Source organism: Balaenoptera physalus, assembly GCF_965194825.1.
Source record: "Balaenoptera physalus genome assembly, chromosome: 7".
Classification (NCBI taxonomy): Eukaryota; Metazoa; Chordata; class Mammalia; order Artiodactyla; family Balaenopteridae; genus Balaenoptera; species Balaenoptera physalus.
In genome coordinates, this window is record NC_138886.1 from 50527508 (window position 1) to 50552937 (window position 25430).

General features: G+C 38.4%; 1 protein-coding gene across 6 annotated transcripts in view; it reads right to left on the reverse strand.

Annotated features, from left to right (window-relative positions):
* Nucleotides 1-25430, reverse strand: part of PIP5K1B (phosphatidylinositol-4-phosphate 5-kinase type 1 beta) — a 330783-nt gene that overhangs the window by 97498 nt on the left and 207855 nt on the right. For all 6 annotated transcript variants that reach the window (XM_082471008.1, XM_082471013.1, XM_082471012.1 and 3 more), the window contains 4 exons: nt 14072-14283; nt 12632-12715; nt 12460-12508; nt 9544-9628 (listed from right to left, as the gene is read on the reverse strand). In XM_082471008.1, coding sequence (XP_082327134.1) covers nt 9544-9628; nt 12460-12508; nt 12632-12715; nt 14072-14283 — 430 coding nt within the window. The remainder of the gene's footprint in view (nt 1-9543; nt 9629-12459; nt 12509-12631; nt 12716-14071; nt 14284-25430) is intronic.

The following is a 25430-nucleotide window of genomic DNA, read 5'->3' on the forward strand; positions in this document are numbered from 1 at the left end:
TACTCCGCGGCATGTGGGATCTTCCCAGACCAGGGCTCAAACCCGTGTCCCCTGCATTAGCAGGCAGATTCTCAAACACTGCGCCACCAGGGAAGCCCCTCAGTCATTTTTAAGAGTGTAAAGTGGCGCTGAGACCAAAAGGTTTGAGAATTTCCTAGTTCTTAGGTCAGTGCTAATTCTCTAAACTGAGAAACAACTAGGATCAGAAGAACGTTGGCAGCATCATGAAAGAGTGAATGAGGGGAAGATGCTCAGAGAACTGTCTATACTTGTTGTGGCTTATCATGGACCAAAGGCCAAGAGCCTCCCAAAGAAATAGCTCTTTGCTCATTATCAGCATCACATACAATGAGGAGCAGAGAAGACCCCAAAACAAACCCCTGCCAGGACCAGATGGCACCTAAAGAAAGCCTTTACTTTTGTCTTAAATGGTGAATCTTCCTTAAAGGAATTATCTGAGCCTCATTCAGTGGATAAGGACTTGAATCTTGCAGAAATTGAATACCTCAGGGACTTGTTTTTTTTTTGTTTTGTTTTCATATTTGGGGAGATCATTTATTTTCCAAACAACAATTTCATGGATTACAAATGTGAACTCAAGTTGTGACTTTTTTTTTTATACCAGAGATTGGGTTGTGGCAATTGGATTAAACAGGTTTCAAAAGGTTTGATGTCAATCATTGGCATCAGGGTGTGTTTTCAACTCTGTAAAAATCTAATCATGTGCACCTATACCTTTCCTAAGGTTTGATAACTCTATCACTTGGAGGAAATGGGCGTGGTCTTCGGAGAATATATAAAACATCAAGCAAAGAGCCAAGCTCATTATTCTCCAGAGCCCAGAGCTGTTGTGTTTGGACTTGGCTGGGCTGTGGAGACTTTGGAAAGTTACTGCCACCAGGAGGTGAGCACCTAATCAGGGAATTGTTTTGACTGGAAAATCTCAAAGGATGGTTTGGGTTGCTGGTTACTTTCTTTTGTCCACAGAAACTCTTGGATTTGTCTTTGGCTAAATAATGGTGACAGGTATCGTGTGTCCATTTCCAGCTCTATGTCCTGCTACTCAACTACTCCTACCCTTGACTGCTTTTCAGCTCACCTATTTGCCATCCCCTGAACCTCCATGTTCATTCCGACCCCTGGGCCTTTGTACATGCTGCTCCTTCTACTTGAGATGCCCTTCTTGCCTCTCTTCCTAATAAATGCTGGCTTATAGTTTCAGGACTTAATTTAGATATTCTTTTCTCTGTGAAGCTCTCTTTGGGAAGATTGGTTTTATTTCTCTTTGTGTACCTACAGTAGCCTATGCAAAAACTCTATTAACAGTTGCTTTATTACATTATAAATCTTTTACATGTTCCAATCCCTGACCCAAAATGGACCATGAAATTACCAAGGGAATTTAATTTTTTTTTAAAAAAAGCTTTCTATATTATTAATGCTTAGCATACTGTTAGGTACATAATAGGTGCTCAAATGTTGGTTGAATGAATTAACTATTGTTCTGAAATTTTAGGACAGTTGATTTTTAACTAATTGATGTATCAGTACTATTCCTTTCAGGAAACTAAGTTTTAGTACTCTAGACACATTATCTGGGTAGAGAATTTCAGTGAGGTTCCAACATTACGGTGACTAATATTTGCAAAAAGAATTATAGGATTTTGTAAACATTATTACATTGACAGCATGACTCAATTCTGGGGTGGGATAACAGATTTAAGAAGGCTAAAAAATTGATTTAAAAAAATAGACCAAGTACTGTTTTCTTTGGGGTAGGAGTGGGGAGGGGAAGTTTTCACCTACAAAGAAAGTATGCCTGTCGCTGAATGGCTGAGTAGAACAGAGCCCCTTGCCAACCTGTGCTGGGAAAGTCTGAACAAGGAATGATCTTTGTTTCATTAAGCCCCTGAGAATCGAGTTAATTTATTGCTGCAGTAAAACTTAGCTAACATGAGTAATAAACTATTTTTTAAAATAAAATCACAACAGAAGGGGTGTGTGAATGTGTGTGTATGTGCTTAGTGAAACATTTGGAAATTTATATTCCCAAGTTTAAATTGTGACTTTCTCTGGGTAATGCATTTTCATTATTGTAATTCAATCTGTATTTTTTCCCCTGAACTTTCTACAATAAACATGTATTACTTTCACAATCAGAAAAAAAAAAAAAAAAAAAAAAGGAAAGTATGACTGTAGGAATTAAGGGCTTTAACTTAATCACAGTTGATAAAGGATCTGGAAGTTGTATTTTAAAGTGTCAACTTTACTAATTAAGTGGCTACCCTTTGGAAAGCTGGTAGTAGATGAAAAGTCCATTCATTCATTCAATTATTCATCAAATAATGATCGAGGGCCTACAATGTGCCAGGAAATGTGCTAGCTTCTGGGAATATATATTAGAACCAAACACAGCCCCTACTTTTCAGGAACTCAAAGTCAACTGGGGGAGATAGAACAACAGCTTACTATGGCAGAGTATGGTAACTGCTATGAAGGAAGCATCATCTGAGCTGAGATGTGAAGGAAGACCAGGGGAAGGATGGAGATCGTTACAGGCAAAGGGACAAGAACATGTAAGGATGTGGAGGCAGCCTGGAATGTTAGGGGTAACTGCAGGGCGCTCAGAGCTGCTGGAGGCTTGAGGGTAGGGTAGAGCATGGAATGGGTGTGAAAGAAGTCACGGCGAGGGAAAGAGAGACCACATCACACAAGGACTCAGAAGTGAAGTTAGGATTTTGCGTACTAGGAAGTACACTGAAGTTTTTATTAAGAAAAAAGGTTTTTTTAAGCATGGAAGGGTTTTAAATAGGAAATTAGCAAGAGGAGATTTAAACTGATGCCTCTGTCTGGGGTTTGGGGAGGTTGGATTGGAAGGGGATATGACTGGAGGTAAGACAGGAACATGAGGGCCACAACCTTATGTAAAAAAAAAAAAAAAGCCCAAACCAAAACCATAAAAATCACAATGGCTGAATTAGGAGAGGCACTGTGAAAGAAGGGGACGAACTCTTGATATTTCCAGGTGAGACTAGGTATTGGTGAGTGACTGCATGTGGGTGGTTAAGCTTTGACAAAGCTTGATGCCTGCATGTCTGGTTTGGGTAACTGAGTAAATTGTGGTGACCTTCAGGGAGGCATGGGCTCAGGATGTGAGGCAGGTTCTTGACCAACCTGGGGGAATCCAGAAATTAGTCCTAATATTTGTGGACAACTGATTTTCAACAAGGAACGAAGATAATTCAATGGGGGAAAGAAGAGACCATTCAAGAAATGGTGCTGGGACAACTGGATATCCACATGCAAAAGAATGAATTTGGACCCTACCTCACACCATATACTATAAATTAAATCAATATTTGTAAATCATACACCTGATAACAGAAACATGTGTTGAGACTATATAAAGAACTCTTACAACTCAACAATAAAAAGACAACCTAATTAAAAATGGGCAAAGTATTTGAATAGACAGTTCTCCAAGGAAGATATAAATGGTCAATAAGCACATAAAAAGATGTTCAACATCATTAGTCATTAGAAAAACACAAATCAAAACCACATTGAGATACTACTTTATACTCACTAGATGTCTAAAATGAAAAAGACACACAGTAACATACGTTGGTGAGGATGTGGAGAAATTGGATCCCTCTTACATTGCTGGTGGGATTGCAAAATTGGGTAGCTGCTTTGGAAAAGAGTCTGGTAGTTCCTCAAAATGTTAAACAGAGTTACCATCTGACCTAGTGTTTCCACACCTGGGTATGTACCCAAGAGAAATGAAAACATATGTCCACAGAAACCTTGTGCATGAATTTCCATAGCAGCATTATTCATAATAGCCAGAAATGTAAACAACCCAAATATCCATCAACTAGTGAGAGGATAAACAAAATGTGTTAAATCCATACAATGGAATATTATTCAGCAATAAAAAGAATAAAGTACTACAAGATGGCTAAACCTTGAAAACATCATGTTAGGCGAAAAAAGCCAAACACAGAAGGCCACATACTGTATAATTCCATTTACATGACATATTCAGAATAGACAAGTCCATAGAGATGGAAAATAAATGAGTAGTTGCCAGGGGCTGGGAAGAGGAAGGAATGAAGAGTAACTGCTAATGGATATGGGGTTTCTTTTCAGGGTAATAAATATGTTCTAAAATTAGATAGTGGTAATGTTTGCAAAACTTTGTGAATATATTAAGAATCACCAAATTGCACATTTTAGAAGGGTGAATTTCCTGGTATGTGAATTATACCTGAATAAAGATGCTATAAAAAGTAGACTAAGAAATCAAAATGGGAAAAAAATAGATTTGACTACTTGAGAAGTAAAAGACTTGTTACATTAAAAACATGATAAACTATACAAACTGGAAAGGTTCACAACTCACACCATATTTCATGGAGTTGAGGATGCCACTGATGCACCATTAATTTATACACCACTAAGAAAGCAAGAACTCCCAACATGGGGAATCTCATGCAGGAGTCTCACTAAACCTGGGATCCCAAGGGTTACATCCTCCATAAACCTACCAGGGGCCACAAGGAAACTCATGATTTTCAACCACGGCAAAGGGTAAAGAGAGGCAGAAAATCTTCCTTCAAAATTTGAACCAAGCTGGTATTCACACAGGATTGCAGGCTGAATAAATACTATGTTATGGTCCATCTTAGGCAAAAAGACCTTAAACAGAAAATTTAATTGGTAGTGGTCTCAATTTGAGACCAATTTTAAGATACCACCGAGATAGTCAAATGTGAAACAAAAGTTTTTCTTAGAATGAAATAAGGTTAAAAAAAGAGATTGATATCTTTAATGTGTAGAGTTCATATAAATCATTTGGAAAAATAATAAATACTAATGTAAACGAGCAAATATTACAAAGCTCAATTCTCAAAGGAACTACAAATGGCCAATAAACATGAATAATGGTTGAACTTCACCAGTACTTAAGAAACACAAAATAAAACAACCAGATAACATCTTTTACTTATCCAAGTAGCATAATTTAAAACGAATAATTCTGGCTAAAGGCTAGAAGAATACAGACTCTTGTGGAAGTCTAGAGTGGCATAATCATTCTGTGCAGTTATCTGCATTTTAAACCCTTAGTACTTCTTGTTGGAATCTATCCTAAAGAAATAATCATAAGCCTGGACACCATATTTATCTAAAATCATGTTCATAAAAATACTCGTTAGAAAAAGGAGAAATAATGTAAATGTCCAAATGATAGAATCTTAAATAGATTATGGCATACCCATATAATTTCAATGTTGTATTGTAATTTTAAATGGTTTCTTTGTACAATATACAGTGATATGGGAAACTATTCATATTATAATATGTGACAAATAGAGGACATATACATAAAATTGTACACCACTATGCTACCATTTTTATATAAATACACAAAGCACAGAAATAAAGATGGTAGGAAGTATGTGAAAATATTAGTAGTGGAGGATCTGAATAGACATTTTTCCAGTGATGATATAGAGGTGCCAACAGAAATGGCTGTTATCAGAAAGATGACAAATAACAACTGTTGGTGAAGATGTTGAGAGCCCTTAGGCGCTGTTGGTGGGAAGGTAAATTGATCAGCCACTATGGAAAACGGTATGGAGGGTCCTCAAAAAGCTAAAAATAGAACTACCATATGATCCAGCAATTCCACTGCTGGGTACTTATCCAAAGGAAACAAAACATTAATTAGAAAAGATACATGCACCCCTATGTTCACTGTAGCATTATTTACAACAGCTAAGATATGTGAGCAACCTATGTGCTCACCCATGAATAGATAAAGAAGATCACACACACTGGAATATTACTCAGCCATAAAAAGAATGAAATCTTGCCATTTGTGACCTCATGGATGGACCTAGAGGGTATTACGCTAAATGAAATAAGTCAGACAAAGAAAGATAAATACTGTATGATTTCACTTATATGTGAAATCTAAAAAACAAAACAAATGAACAAACTTAAGAAAACAGAAACAGAATTATAGATACAGAGAACAAATAGGTAGTTGCTGGGCAGGTGGTGGTGGGAGAAATAGGTGAGGGAGATTAAGAGGTACAAATTTCCAGTTGCAAAATAAATGAGTCATGAGTATGAAATGTACAGTGTGGGGAGTAGCCAATAATTATGTGATATCTTTGTATCGTGACACATCATAAGTAGACTTATCATGGTAATCAGTTTGAAATGTATAAAAATATCAAATCACTCTGTTGCATAACGGGAACTAACACAGTGTTGTAGATCAATTATACTTCAAAACTAAACACACTCATAGAAAAAGAGATCAGATTTGTGGCTACCAGAGGCTGGGGATGGGAGGTGGAGGGGGAATTGTATGAAGGTGGTCAAAAGGTACAAACTTCCAGTTACAAGATAAATAAGCACTAGGGATGTGATGTACAACATGGTGAATATAACGAACACTTCTGCATGTTATAAAGGAAAGTTGTTGGGAGAGTAAATCCTAAGAGTTCTTATCACAAGGAAAAACTTTTTTCTATTTCTTTAATTTTGTATCTATGTGAGATGATGGCTGTCATTAAACTTATTGTGGTCATCATTTCATGATGCATGTAAGTCAAACCATTATGCTGCACACCTTAAACTTATACAGTGTTGTATGGCAATTATATCTACATAAAACTGGAAGAAAAAATATTTATAGTGGATATTTCTGGGTTGTGAGATATCAAATAATTTTTATGGTTTTCTTTGTATTTTCCAATATTTTTACATCGAAACAGTTTTACTCTCACAAAAATTAACTCAACATAGATTAAAGACTTAAACATAAGACCTGAAACTGTAAAACTCCTAAAATAAAACATAGGGAAAAGTTCCTCAACAATGATCTTAGCAATGACTTTTTGGATATTACACCAAAAGCACAAGCAACAAAAGCAAAATAAACAAGTGGGACTACATCAAACTAAAAAACATCTGCATAGCAAAAGAAACAATCAATAAAATAAAGAGGCAGCCTACAGAATGGGAGAAAATATTTGCAAACCATATATCAGATAAGGGGTTAATATTCACAATATATAAAGAACTCATACAACTCAATAGTAACAAAACCAAATAATCTGATTAAAAATTGGGCAAAGGACCTGAATAGACATTTTTCAAAGAAGACATACAGATGGCCAACAGATACATGAAAAGATGCTTAACATAACTAATCATTAGGGAAATGCAAGTCAAAACCACAATGAGATATCACCTCGTACCTGTCAGAATGGCTATTATCAAAAAGACAAAAAATAACAAGTGTTGGTGAGGATGTGAAGAAAAGGTATTCCTAGTACACTCTTGGTGGAAATGTAAATTAGTGCAGCTACTATGGAAAACAGTATGGAGTTTCCTCAAAAAATTAAAAATAGAACTACCATATGATCTAGCAATCCCACATCTGCGTATGTACCTGAAGGAAATGAAGTCACTATCTTGAAGAGATATCTGCATTTCCATGTTCACTGAGGCATTATTCACAACAGCCAAGACATGGAAACAACCTAAGTGTCCACTGACAGATGAATGGATAGAAAAAAATAAGGAAATCCCGCCACTTGTGACAATATAGATGGACCATGACAGCATTATGCTAAGTGAAATAAACCAGAAAGAGAAAGACAAATACTGTATGATCTCACTTACATGTGCTAAAAAATTGAACTCATAGACATAGAGAGTAGAAGAATTGTTATTTGGGGTGACGGGTGGGTGAAATGGGGAGACATTGGTCGAAGGGTACCAACTTCCAGTTATAGGATGAATAAGTTATTGAAATCTAATATACAGCATGGAGACTATAGTTAATAATTCTGTCTTACACACTGGAAAGTTGCTAAGAGGGTAGATCTTAAATGTTCTCACCACACAAACACATACACACACACACAATTTGTAATTATGTGAGATGATGAACGTGTTAAGTAACCTAATTGTGATAATCATTTTGCAATATATATGTGCATCAAATCATCACATTGTACACCTTAAACTTACATAATGTTATACGTCAATTATATCTCAATAAAGCTGGGGAAAAAAGCCTTAAAAAAGAAAGTGTTTTACTTTCATTAACAAAAAACTCCAACAAATATTATAAGAAAAAAATCTGTCTTATATAAATACAAAATATGAACATTCTACTCTTTCAGTTTTTTGTGTGTGGCTAAATTGTTATGAAATTGGACCACAAAATACCTAAATGATAAAATAACATAAGTAACAACAGGGTTATTTTTTCCTTTTCACATAGTTAAAAAATTTTCTACATAAATACTACACATCCATTGTGGAAAATTTAATAAATATTGATGTAAAGAAAAAGAAAATACCACACAATCTCATGGTTCGGAATAACCATTGTTAACTTTGGGTTTAGTTTGCTCTTCTTATTTTATGTCCTTATGGTTTAAAGTTAGGGTACTGATTTGAGATCTTTCTTCTTTTTTAATGTAGGCATTTACAGCTACACGTTTCCCTCTGAGCACTGACTTTGCAGCATCTTCTAAGTTTCTGGAATGTGTATTTTCATTTCCATTCATCTCTGTTTCCTAATTTCACTGTGTTTTCTTCCTTGACCCATTGGTAGTTTGAGTGTGTTGTTTAATTTTCACATATTTGCGAATTTTCCAGTTTTCACTCCTTATTGATTCATTCCATTGTGATCAGAAAAGACACTTTGCATGATTTCAATCTTTTAAAATCCATTGAAATATGTTTTGAGGACTAACATATGGTCTATTCTGGAGAACACTCCATGAGAATAACTACTGTTAACATTTTTATATATCCCATTAGAATTTTGTTGTGCATTTAGGTATGCGGACCAGTAACTATGTATATGTGAATGAAGCTAGCTATAAGGACTAAATGTCCCTTTAATACATCATTTTTTATTTGTTGCATATTATTCCATTATTTAATTGTATCATAACATATTTAACCAATATATTATAGGGTTGGATATTTAGGCAGTTTATAATTTTTTCCAGCACAAAATTAGACTTTAATGATTACAGCATCCATAAATACCTGGCTAGGATACTTAACCATAATTACTAAGTGATTACCGCTTTTGGGAGATAAATAGTTCCAACTCTTCGAATAAAAATCTTACAAAGTCGGACTTCCCTGGTGGCGCAGTGGTTGAGAATCTGCCTGCCAATGCAGGGGACACGGGTTCGAGCCCTGGTCCGGGAAGATCCCACATGCCGCGAAGCGGCTAGGCCCGTGAGCCACAACTACTGAGCCTGCGCGTCTGGAGCCTGTGCTCCGCAACAAGAGAGGCCGCGACAGTGAGAGGCCCGCGCACCGCGATGAAGAGAGGCCCCCGCTCGCCGCAACTGGAGAAAGCCCTCGCACAGAAACTAAGACCCAACACAGCCAAAAATAAATAAATAAATAAATAAATAAATAAAAATCTTACAAAGTCAACTCAGCCAGTAAGTGCTAAAGGTAAAAAAAAGAAATTCATAAAAATCTTACCTTGAATCTTCTTGAAAACTCTGGAATTCATAAACTTTAGAAATCTGTCTGCATAAAAGCTTGGTCTATGAACCGAAACAGTGTCCTGAAAAGACAAATCAGGTACGAGAGGTTTACCTCTCAGACAGTGTGTTTCAAGCTAGAGGACAGATCTAGGCAGTTGTCTCTCTGTTAGCCAATGTCCTTAACCAGAAGGTGTGGATGTCGGGAGCCACAAAAGAGCGATGCCCACGTGCTGTGTGCCCAGGAACTGGGCTGGGGCAGGAAGCACAAGGCTCAATCTGAGCAAAGGTTCCGATACTCATGGTGAAACAGAGCATTAAGAGGGGCAGGGGTGAGATAGCAAAGACTCTGCTTCATAAACCCAAACAGCTGATCCTTGTTCCACTGTGTGCCATGAGGGGCTTTTAAATTCCAGTTTTTAACATACAGGCAGCCAGTGTCTCAAGTGTCATCTGGAATAAAGACATACCACTTTCAGTCAGGAACAAAAACTGGGGACATAAAGAAGCAAAACAACCCGAACGTAAGAGTGAGATCGAGGGCAAAAAGAAAAGTTTGCTGGTTTCACTTGCCAGTGATAAGGTATGTAGACACCGGGAAGACTCCTAGGAGACGAGGCTGACTGATGACCCCTGTTATGTTCAATTATCTACTAATTAGATAGAGTTGACTTGAATTAAATTGTTAATTCTCTCATGCTTGGTAGGACTCTTTAGGACTGAGGGGGCATTTTATTACAAGTCCAGGAAAGAAGATGGATGAAGGAGCTAATTCTATATGTTTATTCAGTAGTCATTTATTTACTATCCAAGATACACATTCCTAAAAATAGTAAATTTGCCTACTGAGTGCTCCATTTTGATTTCAGGTTCATGGCGTCCAACCGGGAAACTTCTAAAAATTTACGTTTAGATACTATAAAGTATCTGCGATGGATTTGGAAGAAAAAACACACACTGGACCAGAATCCAGAGACCCGGTTCTGGTGTTAGCTCTAATTTAAAAAATCTGTGTGGTTCTGGGTAAAGACACTATCTCAGTGCCTCAGTCTTTTCATCTGTGAAATTGGGTGTTACATGAGGCATAAGGCAATTCTGTAATGATTGAGTTACGAAGGACACAGAATGGAGAAACCCTCTTTGCCAAGTTCAAATGGTCCCCTAGACTATCAGTGATGCTGCAGATGTGGTGGAAAATTTCCCACTGGTTTGACACGCACTCTCCCCAGTATTCGGTCAGCTCCTGTTGGAAGTGGACACAAATTCACAAGTACCGTCATTTAAAAATATGTAGGACGCAAGATGATTAAGATTCTTGCTTTCCAAGAGAAGTTAGATTGTGGTTCTCCTTGGTATGAAGAAGCAGTGTTTAAAGAAGAGGGACTTTTATAAAAAGACAAAAATAAGTCTTAATTATTGCTTATAATTACACAAATATATAATCAGCACAGAGATGCTGATTATGTATTCGTGTAATTAAAAAAAGACACCAAAAAACAGAAGATATATGTTATTTAGACAAAAGTAGGGGCTCCTTAGAAGCATCTGACCAATAGAGGACTAGGCCATTCAGAGTACAAATCTCACTTGGTAACAGGGAATTGAAATTGTGTCAATAAACAGAAGGAGAATGAAACAGAGGGTGTTTACTCTCTTTCCCTTCCACGTTCGAGGCATTAATGTAGTTGCTACTTTTCTCAGCTAGAAGGAAAAAAAATTAACCTACCATCTTGGCCTCTTCATAAAAAGAATCTTTGATTTGAATAATAAGCCTAAGTTTGATTCTCAGAAACAAACTTGTGAACCTGTTGTTTAAAAGTGCATCCTGACGAAGGTCATTCCTTAGCCTGGGAACAAAATGCAGATCTTTCATGTGAAAGGTTATTACCAGTTTTCCACAGAACTGAGAAAGTGGGTGCTCTTTTCCAAAAAAGGAGAAGAATAGCATCTATAATTTATCTTTGTTTCAAAGGAAAGCATCTGCTAACATCTTAAAAAAATGTGTGAGCAAATCTTTGACCAATATATTCTCTGGAAGTGTCACTTTGAGTTATTAACTGAGGGAGGCTGAGGCCATAAATGTTCTGTCAACAGCAGGAAGTTCCAATTTAACATCTAGATAGGAAGTCTCGTGTGTGTGCGCGTGCATGCGCGCATGTGCGTGTATAGAGAGAGAGAGACAGAGGTTGCTCTTTGATAACCGATGGTTTTCTTCAGTCATGCCAATTCTGGGTCCAAAAGACATCCTCATGTCAGTCAGCCTTTGTCATGTATAAATCCAACACAACCGAAAAAGTTTTCCCTTCCTACGTCCTTATTACGTTAGGCATCATGTTGAACACTAAGGGGCATTATTTAATTTAACCCTCACATCAGCCTACGAGGCAGGTATGAGGTACTATTACTAGGCTTCTGCTACAAATGGGAAACCAGGCTAAGAGATGACAAGCAAGCAATGTGTCTGGGACACATGGCTAGTAAAGTGGTTTGAATGCAGAGTTCAAGCCCAGGGCTGTTTACCATCAAAGTAGGGTTCAAATCCCTCTGAAGCTTGGTCTTGGGACAACTTGAGTTCAAGTGCCCTACTGGTCTTCCCAGTGTCTATGAAAAGTCTCCTCTTTTTTCTCATCATCTCATAATTGGGCCCTACAGATTGCACATAAAAACGAGACCTCATTTTGTTTTCCTGGCCTCTACCTAGTCACCGGCTGGATGGCCTCTACTTGAAGAGCTATTCACATTTATGTTGTCTTTGTTCTTAGATTTGAACCAATCTGCTAGCCTGAGACTCTGAGTTTATAAAGATCTTTGTTTCCTTTCCTCTTCAAGTGACACGGCTTCCTAGACATACTTTGAAGACTCTGAGAAATCAGAAAAATATACAGTTTAATAAGGAGCATGATAAATCACTCACCCCATCATAAACAAGAGCTTTCCAGGAATGTTCCAACTTTTTCATTAACCTAAACATAAATGGACAGAAAAATAAAAATAAGAATGTAAAATCACTCCCATTTGGTGAATTTTCAGAACCTTTTGTTGATTTATTTTGAAATAATAAAAGACTACTTCCCCAAATTTCTTACCTATATGATTGCAGAATATCAATAATGCCCATAAATAAAAGTAGCTTTTCTCCCTTATGGCTTTTAGCTGGAATGCCTCCCATTCTGTGAATAGAGCAAAAGAGAAACATTTTATATGAATAGGAAGTTAAAAATCATTTCTAATAAATAGACTGTAAATGAAAATGGGCAGTCTCTAAGAATCCTGGACTCTCTCTCCCTTCATCTTTTTTTTCTTTTTTTTGCTTCAGCTAAAGTCTTCCTGGGAATCCAGAATGATGTACCTCCCCTGAAGGAGAATAACACCATAGCTGTCAATTCTGAAGAGCTGGATGGGAAGAATTCAATTAAAAAATCATTCCTACTTTAAAGCCAAGAGCAAGAATTTTAAAGTATTTCAAAATATTGCTCATCAAAAATGCAACACTTTTATATACTTACTGTGAGATTTTAAAATAAAATATAGAACAGCACAAAGAAAAAATATATAAAGAATCCATTCCTAGGATGCAAAGATAAACACTATCAACATTTGGTACATCTTTCCTGTGTGTGTGTATATTTATTAATACACAAAAGCTATTATTTAATTTATCATGTTTTATAACCTGAATTTTTCACTTGCTAAATGATGAACATTTCTTCATATTCAGTGCTAATGTGCTTTTAAGGGCTGTATAGTACTTCACTATACTGATACAGAATAATTTGTTTAATCAGTTATTGGACATTTAGATGGATTTATAGGAAGGATTAAAAAAATATTTAATATGTATGAATTTCCTTCATAAAAGTGAAATGTGCCTGTGATTTAGTCATTGTTGGAGAATCTTACAAGGCAGGCACTTACAGTCAAGGAAAATGATTTCTTTCTTTGTCTCCTTACTCAGCTAAGTACACACACGTGACACAACCAAAGAAAATTACTGAAATGGTTGACTGTAATTGTTTCTGTTAGTCAATATGCACTTTTTATACATGCAAACTAATCCTGCAGTTACTATCACATCTTGTTGAAGCAAGAGGTCACATCTGCCAGGGTACAGGATTAGGACAACAGAATCCTCTTACGCACATAAAAAGCTCTGAATTGCGGACATAATTTCTAGCATGTATTTGCTTAAATACATGTTTATTCAAATTCAAAGAATATTCACCCTGTTTGTGGTGGATGTTTTGACTATGTAGTAAATAGGGATAAAAACATTTTTAGCCATTGTTAAAAAATGGAGCCATTTGAAAAAAGAAACCATGTGGGTGAAAGAATGATAATAACTCGAAGAACTGCCACTCATCTAGTTATCCGTGGATGAAAGGAAATAAGGCTGGCTTAATCCACTTTAGCACCAGGTAGGAATCTATTCCTAGAGAGCCACCATGAAGGGAACATGCTTGCATTTAATTACCCAATGACGTCGGCTGCCACGATCAAGGAAACGTGTGGGCAGGAGCTGCACTTACGTGTCCGGGTTCTCTGTGATGATCCCGTCTCCTGATTTCCCTGGACCCTGGATGGATTCCATTGCTGTCGAGTAGAGGACCTTTTGCATCCCAGACCGCTTAGCATCGGGCACATTTTGTGAAATTTCCTCTTCTTTCTCTTTGAGGGAATGGTCCAAGATGTGGATTCCCAGCAAAAGGCTATAGTCCATGATCTTGAAGCTTTCCAGCACCTGAGTAAGAAAAAGAACAAGGAGGCCCGTCACTCAAATGGCTTGTAAATCTCATCTGCACAGAAACAGAGAGATATGCAGACGTGCAGCTCTTGCTTCCCTCCCAGCGGGTGGCTGATAGAGGAAAAATCAAAATAAAAACATTTGAGGTTATGATTAGGTCATGTGCAGTAAGAATTATCACCATGGCTCTGAGACGATATTTTTATGCAAATATAGAATAAGCACATCTTTCCTCAGCACTCCATGAATGTTTCACCAATAGCATTTATTGAACACTTTCCATGTGCCAGGTGCTAAGTGGTTCATTTGGATTCAATCCTCACAACTCTTTGAGCTAGGTGCTATTATTATCTCTGTATTACAGATGAAAAAAATGAGACACAGAGAGAGAGATAATTTGCTCAACATCACACAGCTCATAACTCACACTGCCGGGATTTGAACCCAGGCAGTCAACTCCAGCATCTTAGGTACTAGAGGAGAGACACCAACAACCAATGGTCTCTACAAGCCTGTATACCCTCCTCAGCACGAAGACTCAGCTGGAATGGGCTTTTGTCTGAAATCTGTTCTCAAAAACTTTCACCTTCCTAGAGTTTAATGGTCTCCTTTTCAAAGCTTGTCTTTCAAGGTTATCATGCGGTTCCCTGCAGCGAGTCTTTTTTAAATGTGTGGTCTCAACAAAGAACAGGACTCATGTTTAATTATCCACTCAGCAAAAAGTGGGAAAGAGAAGGAATTAAAAGTAGCTGGATGCAGCCAGAAAAAGGAGATAGCAATGCTCTGACAGGAAAACAACGGAGACACGATCGAGATGCAAGACAGGCAGTCAGCATGGCTTCCGAGTGTGGGTAAGTCTTGGACGCTCAGGACCCTTCAAGTGAGGAAGAGTGTTCAGGAGGAGTTCAGGAAAATGGGGTGTCTTCCTCTATGATAAAGTTCTTTTCCTAAGAGTTTGTCTATGATTCTCTTCCTACAACAGGTTATTTTTCTTTTTTTTTTCTTTTTTTTTAACACCTTGGCATTTTTCACACAAAGTTGCTCAGGAAATCAAAACAGCCCAGAAAGACCAGTTTGCATAGCAGAATAGCTATCTCTGAACCAACGAGATAATCTATCACTGTACCCTAGCTAGGAAATGCCTTTGAAGATCACAGTCTATAGATGATTGTTTAACCAGGGATTGAATACGTACCCAGAATATCTTACACTTCTCATTCTCCCTCAGTCCAAGTGCTTTTGATCGGGTTATACTTCTGAAAACAGAAATCATACAAAGCCAACAAAAATATCACTGTACTTCTAGCCTGCTTACTAGTGCCCTTTTGGTGTGTCCCGATTCCTTTAAAAGTTCTGCGTTGGTGGTACCCAGGAGCAAGCTTGGATGTTCAGCAGGAAAAGGTTGGCTGACACAGAAATTCTGGTCAATGGGCTATAAAATAATGGCCTCACGATCTGCCGGAGGGAACAGTCCCGTGTTCAATGGGTGAAAGTCACAGCCTTGTGCCCTGCACAGCCCAAAGTGCCCACTGGCAAATGTTCCCCCCCAAAGCAGTGAACTGGTTTCAAAAGAAAATTCTAATCGGTCCCTGTGACAATATTGTAAATGTTCCCATGCATCTAGAGTGGCATCTAAACTGAAAGGCACTCGTGGACACCATATTTGTTTCATTTTTCTCTGCAAAGCATCCACGTAATAGTCCTGCTTGTTAATAAGCTTTCTTTATACAATACTTTTTCTTATAATTTCTTATAATACTTTTTTAATGCATGATTCAATGTGAACTGTTTCATTGGTACTTATAGTCTCCTTTCTTGCCCAAGGACAATCCAAAGAGAACATGTGCATTTTATAAGGAATATGAAGTCAGGCTGTGGTCCAACTTCAACTAGTAGACAAGGCAAGAAATGATTTCATTGCCTCAAGTGGTCAAATATTAGTCTGGGTTTATTTAAAAAACATACAAACCAAAACTTAGAGAACTAAGGAAAAGTTACAAATAAATTTTAAACAGAGATTAGTTTCCTCTGTACTTTTAAACTGGACTGCCAGCAACCCTGAAGGGGCTGCACTGTCCTCAGGGGGCCAGGCTTCTACTTTCTGAGTGAAAGCCTTAAAAAAAAAAAAAAAGGATAAATTCTATTCCTATTGTGTGGAAAGTTGAGCATGATATTTGGATTTGGGGTTAGGGCAAGTCACCATCCATAAAAAATGTTAAGGAAGAAAGAGATAAATATATAGACATATATTTTAAATCAAATTCCCAAACTTGTGTAATGAAAAATTCTGGGAACAGATTTTAGTCACGTGCACTGCAGATTTGTATCAATTAGGAACAAAATAGTTCTGTTATTCATATCCTCTCAGATCTTTAATGAAAGGAATCGATACATCTGCCAAAATCTTAACGTGTGAGCATTGAGAGGGTGCAACATCCTGCAACATAAGAGACACCAGCCTAGTCAGTCACTCAGGCGCACGTTTTCTCCCAGAATGTCAGCCTGACCTCACTGTTGCTGGTGGATCCTGTACCTATGCATCTGCTATGCAAAACACAGTTGCAAGGCAAATACAGGTACTTTCTCATCTAGCTTGGGCAAGACCTTACTCCAGGAAAGATTCACAGATGTATGTAAAACTGAAAGCAAGCTGAAATACCACAATGCTTTTTATCATCAGAGCCAGATTATTTTTTCTCTTCTTTCTCAAGGACTATTTTTAAGTCAGTAATAATATTGGAATGTGGGATAAAAGTCAATGTTAAAGCAGCTGCTACAAAATCCTGAAGATGTGATCAAAACTATCTTTTTCTGACAGAAACAGACTCACAGACTTAGAGAACAAGCTTCTGGTTACCAGGGCGGAAGGGTAGGGGGGAGGGATAGTTAGGGAGTTTGGGATTGACATGTACACACTGCTATATTTAAAAAGGATAACCAACAAGGACCTACTGTGTAGCAGAGGGAACTCTGCTCAATATTATGTAACAACCTAAATAGGAAAAGGATTTGAAAAAGAATAGATACATGTATATGTATAACTGAATCACTTTGCTGTATACCTGAAACTAACACAACATTGTTAATCAACTATACTCCAATACAAAATAAAAAGTTTAAAAAAAACTATCTTTTTCTGAAATAAAGCATATCCTCTAGGCTCTCATGGCTGGCAACGCATCAGGTATGCTCTCATTCACATATGATTTCTGTAGACTTGGTGACCTAACGTGGGAGATGTCCTAACTTAGAATGACTGGCACTGCTATCCTCTTTTCACAGCCAAAGGTCATAAAGAGTGGCCAGTCTTTTTCCTTTTCCATCTCTGTGCCGTAGCCCTTAGCCCTCTGCTAGAAGGAGCCAGAATAGCTGCATGGTAGTAAATACTCTGTGCTCTGGGGCCAGGTGGCCTCGTTGGACTCATGGCTCCCCCATTGGTTTGTCCTTGAGCAGAGTATGTAACCTTTCTGGGCCTGGCATCCTCATCTGCAAAACAGAAATAACAGGGACACCTACCTCACAGAGTTAGTGTGAAGATTAGTTCATCCACATCAAGTCTTAGGACAGTCATGGCATACAGAAAGCACCCAATAAATGCCAGTTCTTCTTGTCGTCCTTGTTCTCTTCCACCTGTAGAATCCATCACTGCTGACCACCCCCCACTGGAACCTCCACTCATCCTCAGCCACTGGGGCCCACCTTCTCTTGGTTATTTGTCTTCCTATTTGTTTTTCCCACTTTTTTCTTCTATGCCCTAAAAATATTCACCAGAGTTCTCTCTTCAGCTCTTCTCTTTTTCTGCTTTATGGTAGTGATGTTCATTTACTCTTTTTGTCTGGAAAAAACAAGTTGAGTGTCTAGTCTGTGCCAGGCACCCTGGAAGCTGCCAGATCTTCAGGAGTAAGTAAAACAGACAATGACACCATCCTCAAAATTACACAAGCTTGAACCACAGATTGGAATAAGGCCTGGAAGGAAAAATCAGGGCGCTGTGGAGATACCCCACAAAAGGGGGACCTACTTTTGACTGAAGGGTATCAATAGTGTAGGTGAGGGTTGATGGTACTTGAATGAGGTGGCAGCAGGGGAGCTCAAGGGAGACGTGGATAGATTTAAGAATCTTTTAGGGGTAGATTCCAACTATTATTGCTCTACAGACAATTCCTAAAATGTTACCTTTAGTCCAAACTCACTCCTAATCTCCAGTCCTGTACATTTCCCATAGCCTTCTAGACATTTCTAAACTTCTGTACACTTTCCCCAAAGCAGTTCTTTCTCACTTTTTCTCTCTTACTTGAAATCATTCTAATGTGGATTTCAGACTCCATGACTCCTTTTCCTTTCATTAAGTTGCCCAATCCAGCAGCTTCTATAATCAAAATGATCCTCCTTGCTAAAGCTTTGATTTCAACTTTTCTTTTTTCCTTTTCTGGTTCATTCCTGACACCTTTACTTGACCAGGTGACATCATACCTCTCCTCAAAGCCTGTAGTCTCTCACCATTGCTCAAGTGACACTGAAGGTCCTTGCTACCATGGCCCCAGCCAACATCCCTCTGTTATTTCATACCTGTCTAGAGATACCTCCCAGGCTAGTCAAACGGAAATCCCTTAATTACCCCAAAATGTGCCCTGAAGAGGTAAGATGAACAGCTCATGCTGTTTCTTCTAGAAGATCCTTATTCAAATCACACTGGTTTTTCAAAGTCTATCTCAATTCTTAGCTCCATGAAGACTATACTCATGATCTGCACAAAATATTAGGAAAACACCTCCTCTCTGAAAACCCAAGCACATTATCAGTGCCCCTCTACGGAATAAAATTTGACCCTCGGTTTATCTATACTTTTCCTGTCATGCACATAAGGCTGCTCTGCTCACCAAAGACTTGTTTTACTTTGTGCTCCCTGCTGTACACTCTGATCACAGCAGAAATGTGCATTTGTTATACTGCTTTCCCTGTGAGCAAGCAAGTGAAAAACAAAATATTCAGCAGCAAAAAATGTATAGCAATACCTCTTATAGCTCAAATATAAGAACTTAGATTCTCCGCTTCACAATTACAATGCTTGTGAAAAATCTTCAGCACTGAAAGCATTTACTGTGATTCTGTGGTCTGTTGTCAGAAAAAAATAGAGCTAATAGCCTACAGTATTTTCAAACGTTCCCACACTAGAGGTATTTATACACACTGTCAGGGACAAAAATCAAGCTGTTATTTAGAGACTGAATTCACTGTTCAGTAGGCACGCAACTAAATGGCAGATAAAAGGCAAGCTTGTTGGCTATAAACTAGGCTGAGCTTGGAAGCTGGTAAGATCATCACATTTCTTTTTAGGAAGGCTTTGCAAAAAGAGCATGTCACAGGCTGGGTCAACTTCAAAGACCCTTTAACTATCCAAGAGTGCTTGGTGCTGAGTTTAAGATGGAGGCTCTGTCCTGAAACACATCTTAGGGTTTCCTTAGCATTCCTGTCCTCTGTTTCTCTGCTTTTCCAATCTGTAAGGAATGTGAAGTTAAGTTGGCATAAGACTGAGAAAGGATAATCAACAGATAAGTCCAAAAGACTGTTGAAGAACAGCACCAGAAGATATTAAGAGTGGCAAAAATAATTCAAGTCATCTGTAAGCGATGCTTTATGCAAAGTGGAGAAAGAAGGATGGTGATTCTAGGAGGAAAAAGACGCTCTTTAATCAGATCTTAGGCAAGGTTTCTAGTGACTTCCCACGTCACGGGGGCTCTTATGAAAATTAATCCATTCATTAAATATTTTACTGAGCACCTGTTATGTGCTCAGCACTCTCTTGTTTAGAAATCCTTTGAGCATTCTAGCTAATGTGTGATAAAACAAGAACATCGCCATTTTACAACCCCTAATGAATTAATGGATCTACTCAGTGGTCAGCAATGCCGCTAACATCACAGAAAGAAAGGCATTCTGACACTATGCCTCCAGGTGGGAGGAGAGAACACTAACAATAAAGTCAAACCTAAATCTGACCAAACCTCTAGATCCAACAATCAATCTACAGGGAAAAAAAAAAGGGGGAGAGACGCACATATTAAAAGAAATTATAGGGATGTAATCAACAAAATCTGGACAATGGAATAAACAAACCAATTTCTTCAACGAATATCCACAATGAAAAAATAAGTGACCAGGGTGAGGGGTGGGGGGTGGATCCTATTTAAATCCTGATCCAAACTATAAAAAAAAGTTTTTATTTCTGACACAACTAGAAATTTGGACACTGACTAGTAAGAATTGTTAATTTTGTAAAGGTATGAAAAAGAGGTTCTAGTTACTTTTATAAAAAGGAGTCCTTAGTTTTTAGGGACTCTAACTAAAATATATTTGAGCAAAAGGATGTGATGCTTGGAATGTACTTCAAATTCTATGGGGTGTTGGAAGTGGGCTGAAACAAGATCGGCTACAAGTTGAAAACTGTTCAAGCTGGATACAGAGTACGTGGGTGTCCATTATAATATTCTGTCCACTTTTGCAGATGTTTAAAATTTTCAAAACGTAAAGTTTAATACACTGCTTTGAAATGCTTAGATGAAATGCATTCATATACCGGTTTAGAGTTAACTTACCGCTACCTCTGCTAATGACAGGCAAGAGATGGTACAGATAAAAATAAATTATTTGGGATCTTAACTAAAATAATTAAAGCAGAAAAGTTGCTATGTTCTACACTCATCTCACCTGATCATTCTTTGATGAAAGATCTAAAGAACAACCAAATTAACAAGATGTGGAGCTGACAGGAAGATTTATCAAGGACCCTGAGTAATTTTCCAACTGGCCTTGTCTAGTCCTTGAATAAAGAGTAAATGACTGGGTTTCCCTGGTGGCGCAGTGGATAAGAATCCGCCTGTCAATGCAGGGGACACGGGTTCGATCCCTTGTCCAGGAAGATCCCACATGCCGCAGAGCAACTAAGCCCGTGCGCCACAACTACTGAGCCTGCGCTCTAGAGCCCGAGAACCCCGACTACTGAAGCCCACGCTCCTAGAGCCTGTGCTCCACAACAACAGAAGCCACCGCAATGAGAAGCCCGCACTCCGCAAGGAAGAGCAGCCCCCGCTCGCCGCAACTAGAGAAAGCCTGTGCGCAGCAACAAAGACCCAGTGCAGCCAAGAATAAAAAAATTAAAAAAAGAAAGAGTAAATGACTGGCAAAAACATTTGTGTTAATTCAATGATACAACACAATTCAAAACAGTATCTTGAAGATTTTATACAAATAGACATTCCTGGACCCACTGGTTTAGGGTAAAATGAATCCAAGGGTCTGCCATTTCCCCCCAAAGTAGGCTCCTTGGAGCACAGCTCCAGAATTACTCGCATGTGCAAGCCCAGTTAAAGCTAAATGTTGTTTTTTAAATTTAATTTAATTTCCTCAACACAGCTCAGAGTGTTCTTTGCTAATATAATAAAGAGAAAAAACAGGCTGTGACGAGCCATACAATTTTGGCTGGTAAAGCAGACTGAAATAAATATTCAATCCTTAGCCTAGTGACGGCAATAATGTGTTTTTCACTGTGTCTAACGTGGTGATTTAGAATTCTGAGCTGTGCTTGATTACCTTGTACAGAGGTTTTTTTTGCTCACTTAAAAAGCTTAAAGTAATACATGTATACCTTAGAGGCACTAGAAATAGTCATTTATTATTTTAAAACCTCTATCTATCTATCTATCTATGAAAAGATATATGAATGAATAATATATATATTCATCATCTTCTATATTAGATGGGTTATGGATCTTTTTCTTTATAGACACTTTGTTTCTACACATAAATATGTCTTAATAAATTACTTTGTAAACACATTTAAAAGTAACACATTAAAATTGTCAAGTACTTCCCATTTTATCTTTTGGTTTGCTTTGCCATAAGTAATTTGCTTCACTGTGGCTTAACTGGTGGGACAGTTGAGAGCCTGGGGCTGTCCAGCTGTCCAATAAGACTCAGAGGCCATACGTGGCACAAGTTTCCACATCCACTTCAATGTATGAGGTGCAATTCCTGAATCTTCCTCACTGTCTACTGTAGTCCATCTGCTGTGGTGAACTGCCTCTCTGGGTAAAGAGGAAAAAAGTCCTCTTCCCTTCCCTCTTCACTTTACTCTAATAAACAAAGAGAGCAAAGAAGAATGGGGTAATCCGTCCACAATAAATAAGACCTCAGTGGTTTGGCCTTATGGTTTAAACACTAGGCTTCTTTGAGGCGAGGGCCATATCCTATTCATTTTTATCCCTCCCACAGACTTAGCACAGAGCCTTTTGCAGAGCAAGAATTTAAACTATTTGTTGAATGACATGTAATTAATTTGGTAGGAAGGGAAGGTATAATTTGTCACAAGATTCCTGTGGTGGTTTGAAGCCAGAAAAATCAAGCCAAACCATGCTCTGAGATCATAAAAGGTTCCACAGGGCAGGAACAATCTTAAGTCTGGGAAAGTCATCATTTGTACGGAAAAACTTACAATTGACGAAGAACAAGTACCTACCCATGGGGTAAGTTTTAAGAAGTGACAGAAAACCCAGGTTGTGGGAGCCGTCACTAGAAATGAATTCTTTGGGGTCTTGAGGTATTTTGATTTATTTAAGAAACAATTATATATGTACATGGCCAAAATTAAAGAAAGCATAGGATACTAGCTCAATGCCACATCCCACATAGCATGAAGGTGATGGTTTGAGGTGGAAATAGAATATAGTAAGTGGAGGGCCCTGTAGCAGTGTTCTAGTCTCTGTATGTCAAGATGTGATCAATACCCTACATTTTCAATGGTGTGTATCTAAAAAGATGGAGTGATAAAAGAGGGTCAATCTACACCAGTCCTCAGAGGGAGTTCAACTTTTAATAAGAAGACTATTAAAATTGAGACGTGACTATTTAAACCCGAAAAGACTGAAATATTATTAATTGGTAAGTTCAAGACTGTGGATTTTAGCGAGCAAGAGTAGTCATGGAAAATTAAGAGACTCAATTTTCCCTACACATCTGAGTGGAGAGAATAAATTTGCAACCCGGAATCACTGCTTTCTCTGCTCCTTGAGAATAAGGTTGTTGACATATTTTCTGAAATTGCTAATAATCTAGAAAAAGTTGTACAGCTCTTTCATAAAGAGGAATATCAGAGTCTGGGATCTCTGTCTCCAGAGAATGTCCATTATCATCTGAAGCCAGATTACCAGGTTCTTGTGAAAACACAGTAAACAATGAGTTGGCATCTAGAATGGTTTGTTTTTGGAACAGCTGGAGTTGACTGAACACGGGCAAAGTTTACAAATGAGGTCTTCATGTGGAGAAATGAAGAGAGGAAGTCAACAATATCGGACTCTAGCCAGGCTCACTCTCAGGCTGGATGAGGATATTTTAAATAAACATTAGGTTTTAACTTCCCTGCATCCCTAATAGCTACAGACAACTAATATATCCAGTGGACTATGTATCCCTTTTAAAATACTTTTTTCAAGTATACATGTACAGAAGTGCACAGATGTATCCTTTTGTTTATAAAAAGTTGAAATTTAGGGCTTCCCTGGTGGTGCAGTGGTTAAGAATCCGCCTGCCAATGCAGGGGACATGGGTTCAAGCCCTGGTCCGGGAAGATCCCACATGCTGTGGAGCAAATAAGTCCGTGCGCCACAACTACTGAAGCCCGCGTGCCTAGAGCCCGTGCTCCACAACAAGAGAAGCCACCGCAATGAAGAGCAGCCCCCACTCGCCGCAACTAGAGAAAGCCCGCGCACAGCAACGAAGACCCAATGCAGCCAAAAATAAAAGTAAAAATAAATAAATTTTAAAAAGTTGAAATTTAATATATAAATTCTCTAATAACAGATTGTTCTTGGCCATTTCACTCCTTTGAGGGAAGGTAGAAATTCTCCTGTGGAGATTTTCTACCTCACAGTACAGAAGTGCAGAATTTCGAGGAACAGAAGTGAGGAGAGAGTAGTTATCCTTGCTGGATTGAAATAACTAAATTAAGGAATGTCTTTGAAGGAAGAACAATGGTGACATCAAAGGGACAGTCACTTGCAGGAGAGAGGAGGCATATAAAAGTGCTGACTGATAGGGCCAGGGATGAAGAGCTGTGTACGTGAGCCAAAGCCTCTCAGAAGCCAGAATGTGCTGAGCTTTTTGGAAACAACTAGAACCAGTGCGTGGCCCAAGAAGCACCTTGCCTTTCACAAGGCAGTCATGTAGGCCCTATTCCTCCGTAACATGGGTACTCAGTAAATGGGCACTGCGGAATGAATAAAAGAAAGCCCTATAAAAATCAAACAGATTTCCCCCTTCAAAAGTGTTTCCACAGGGCATATTTCTGAACCATTTTCTAAACTCTGTAACATTTTCCCAGACCCTGGAAACTCTCTCAAATATTTCTCAAGTCTCTGGAACTCAGTCTCTTACCAGATTCCAGAAGTTTCTCCTAAGCTATGGAGGTTCAACTCCGTTTTGTAAGTTGCTGGGGTCCACCACCCCTCTGTCTCCCATGGGCTTGCGTATTTACAACCCTGCTCTAATTCACATGGTCATCCGTGTGACAGACTTACACTGGCATCCACAACTGGATCCACCCCGGCCAACCTCACAGCCTTTCCAGACACATCTTCAAAGCCAGGGTTGCTACTGTCATGTCCCCCGCGGCCACTTCCCCTTCCTGCTCTACCTCTTTGCTCTGGTTTCCCAGGATTCCCGCAGGGGAGAAGGATATGGCCATGGGGACATTTCCTTCCCTTTGCTCCCTGCCCTCAGATACTCTGTGAGTCCTCCTATTTGGGGCCTACAGTGACCTCACCTCTAGACCTAGGGTCATCTACAAAATCAAAGACAGGTAGGTTCTATTCACACAAAAGCAGGAAACCCTCACATACTATTTTTATTTCATAAAGCCCAAAGACTTTAGCTTCCTTTGACTGGAATTATTGTATATTTATATTTATATGTGACAAATCACTTAAAATGAAAGTTAGCTAGACACATCACCACCACCACACCTTAGGAAATATGTGAGTTCTCTAATCTTTAGGTAATATTTCTTATAAAAAGAAAAGATAAAGGAGTTTTAAAGGAGTTGAGGAAGATATTTTCCAGTCTCCCATTTCCATTCTTTTTGGTAGAAATTT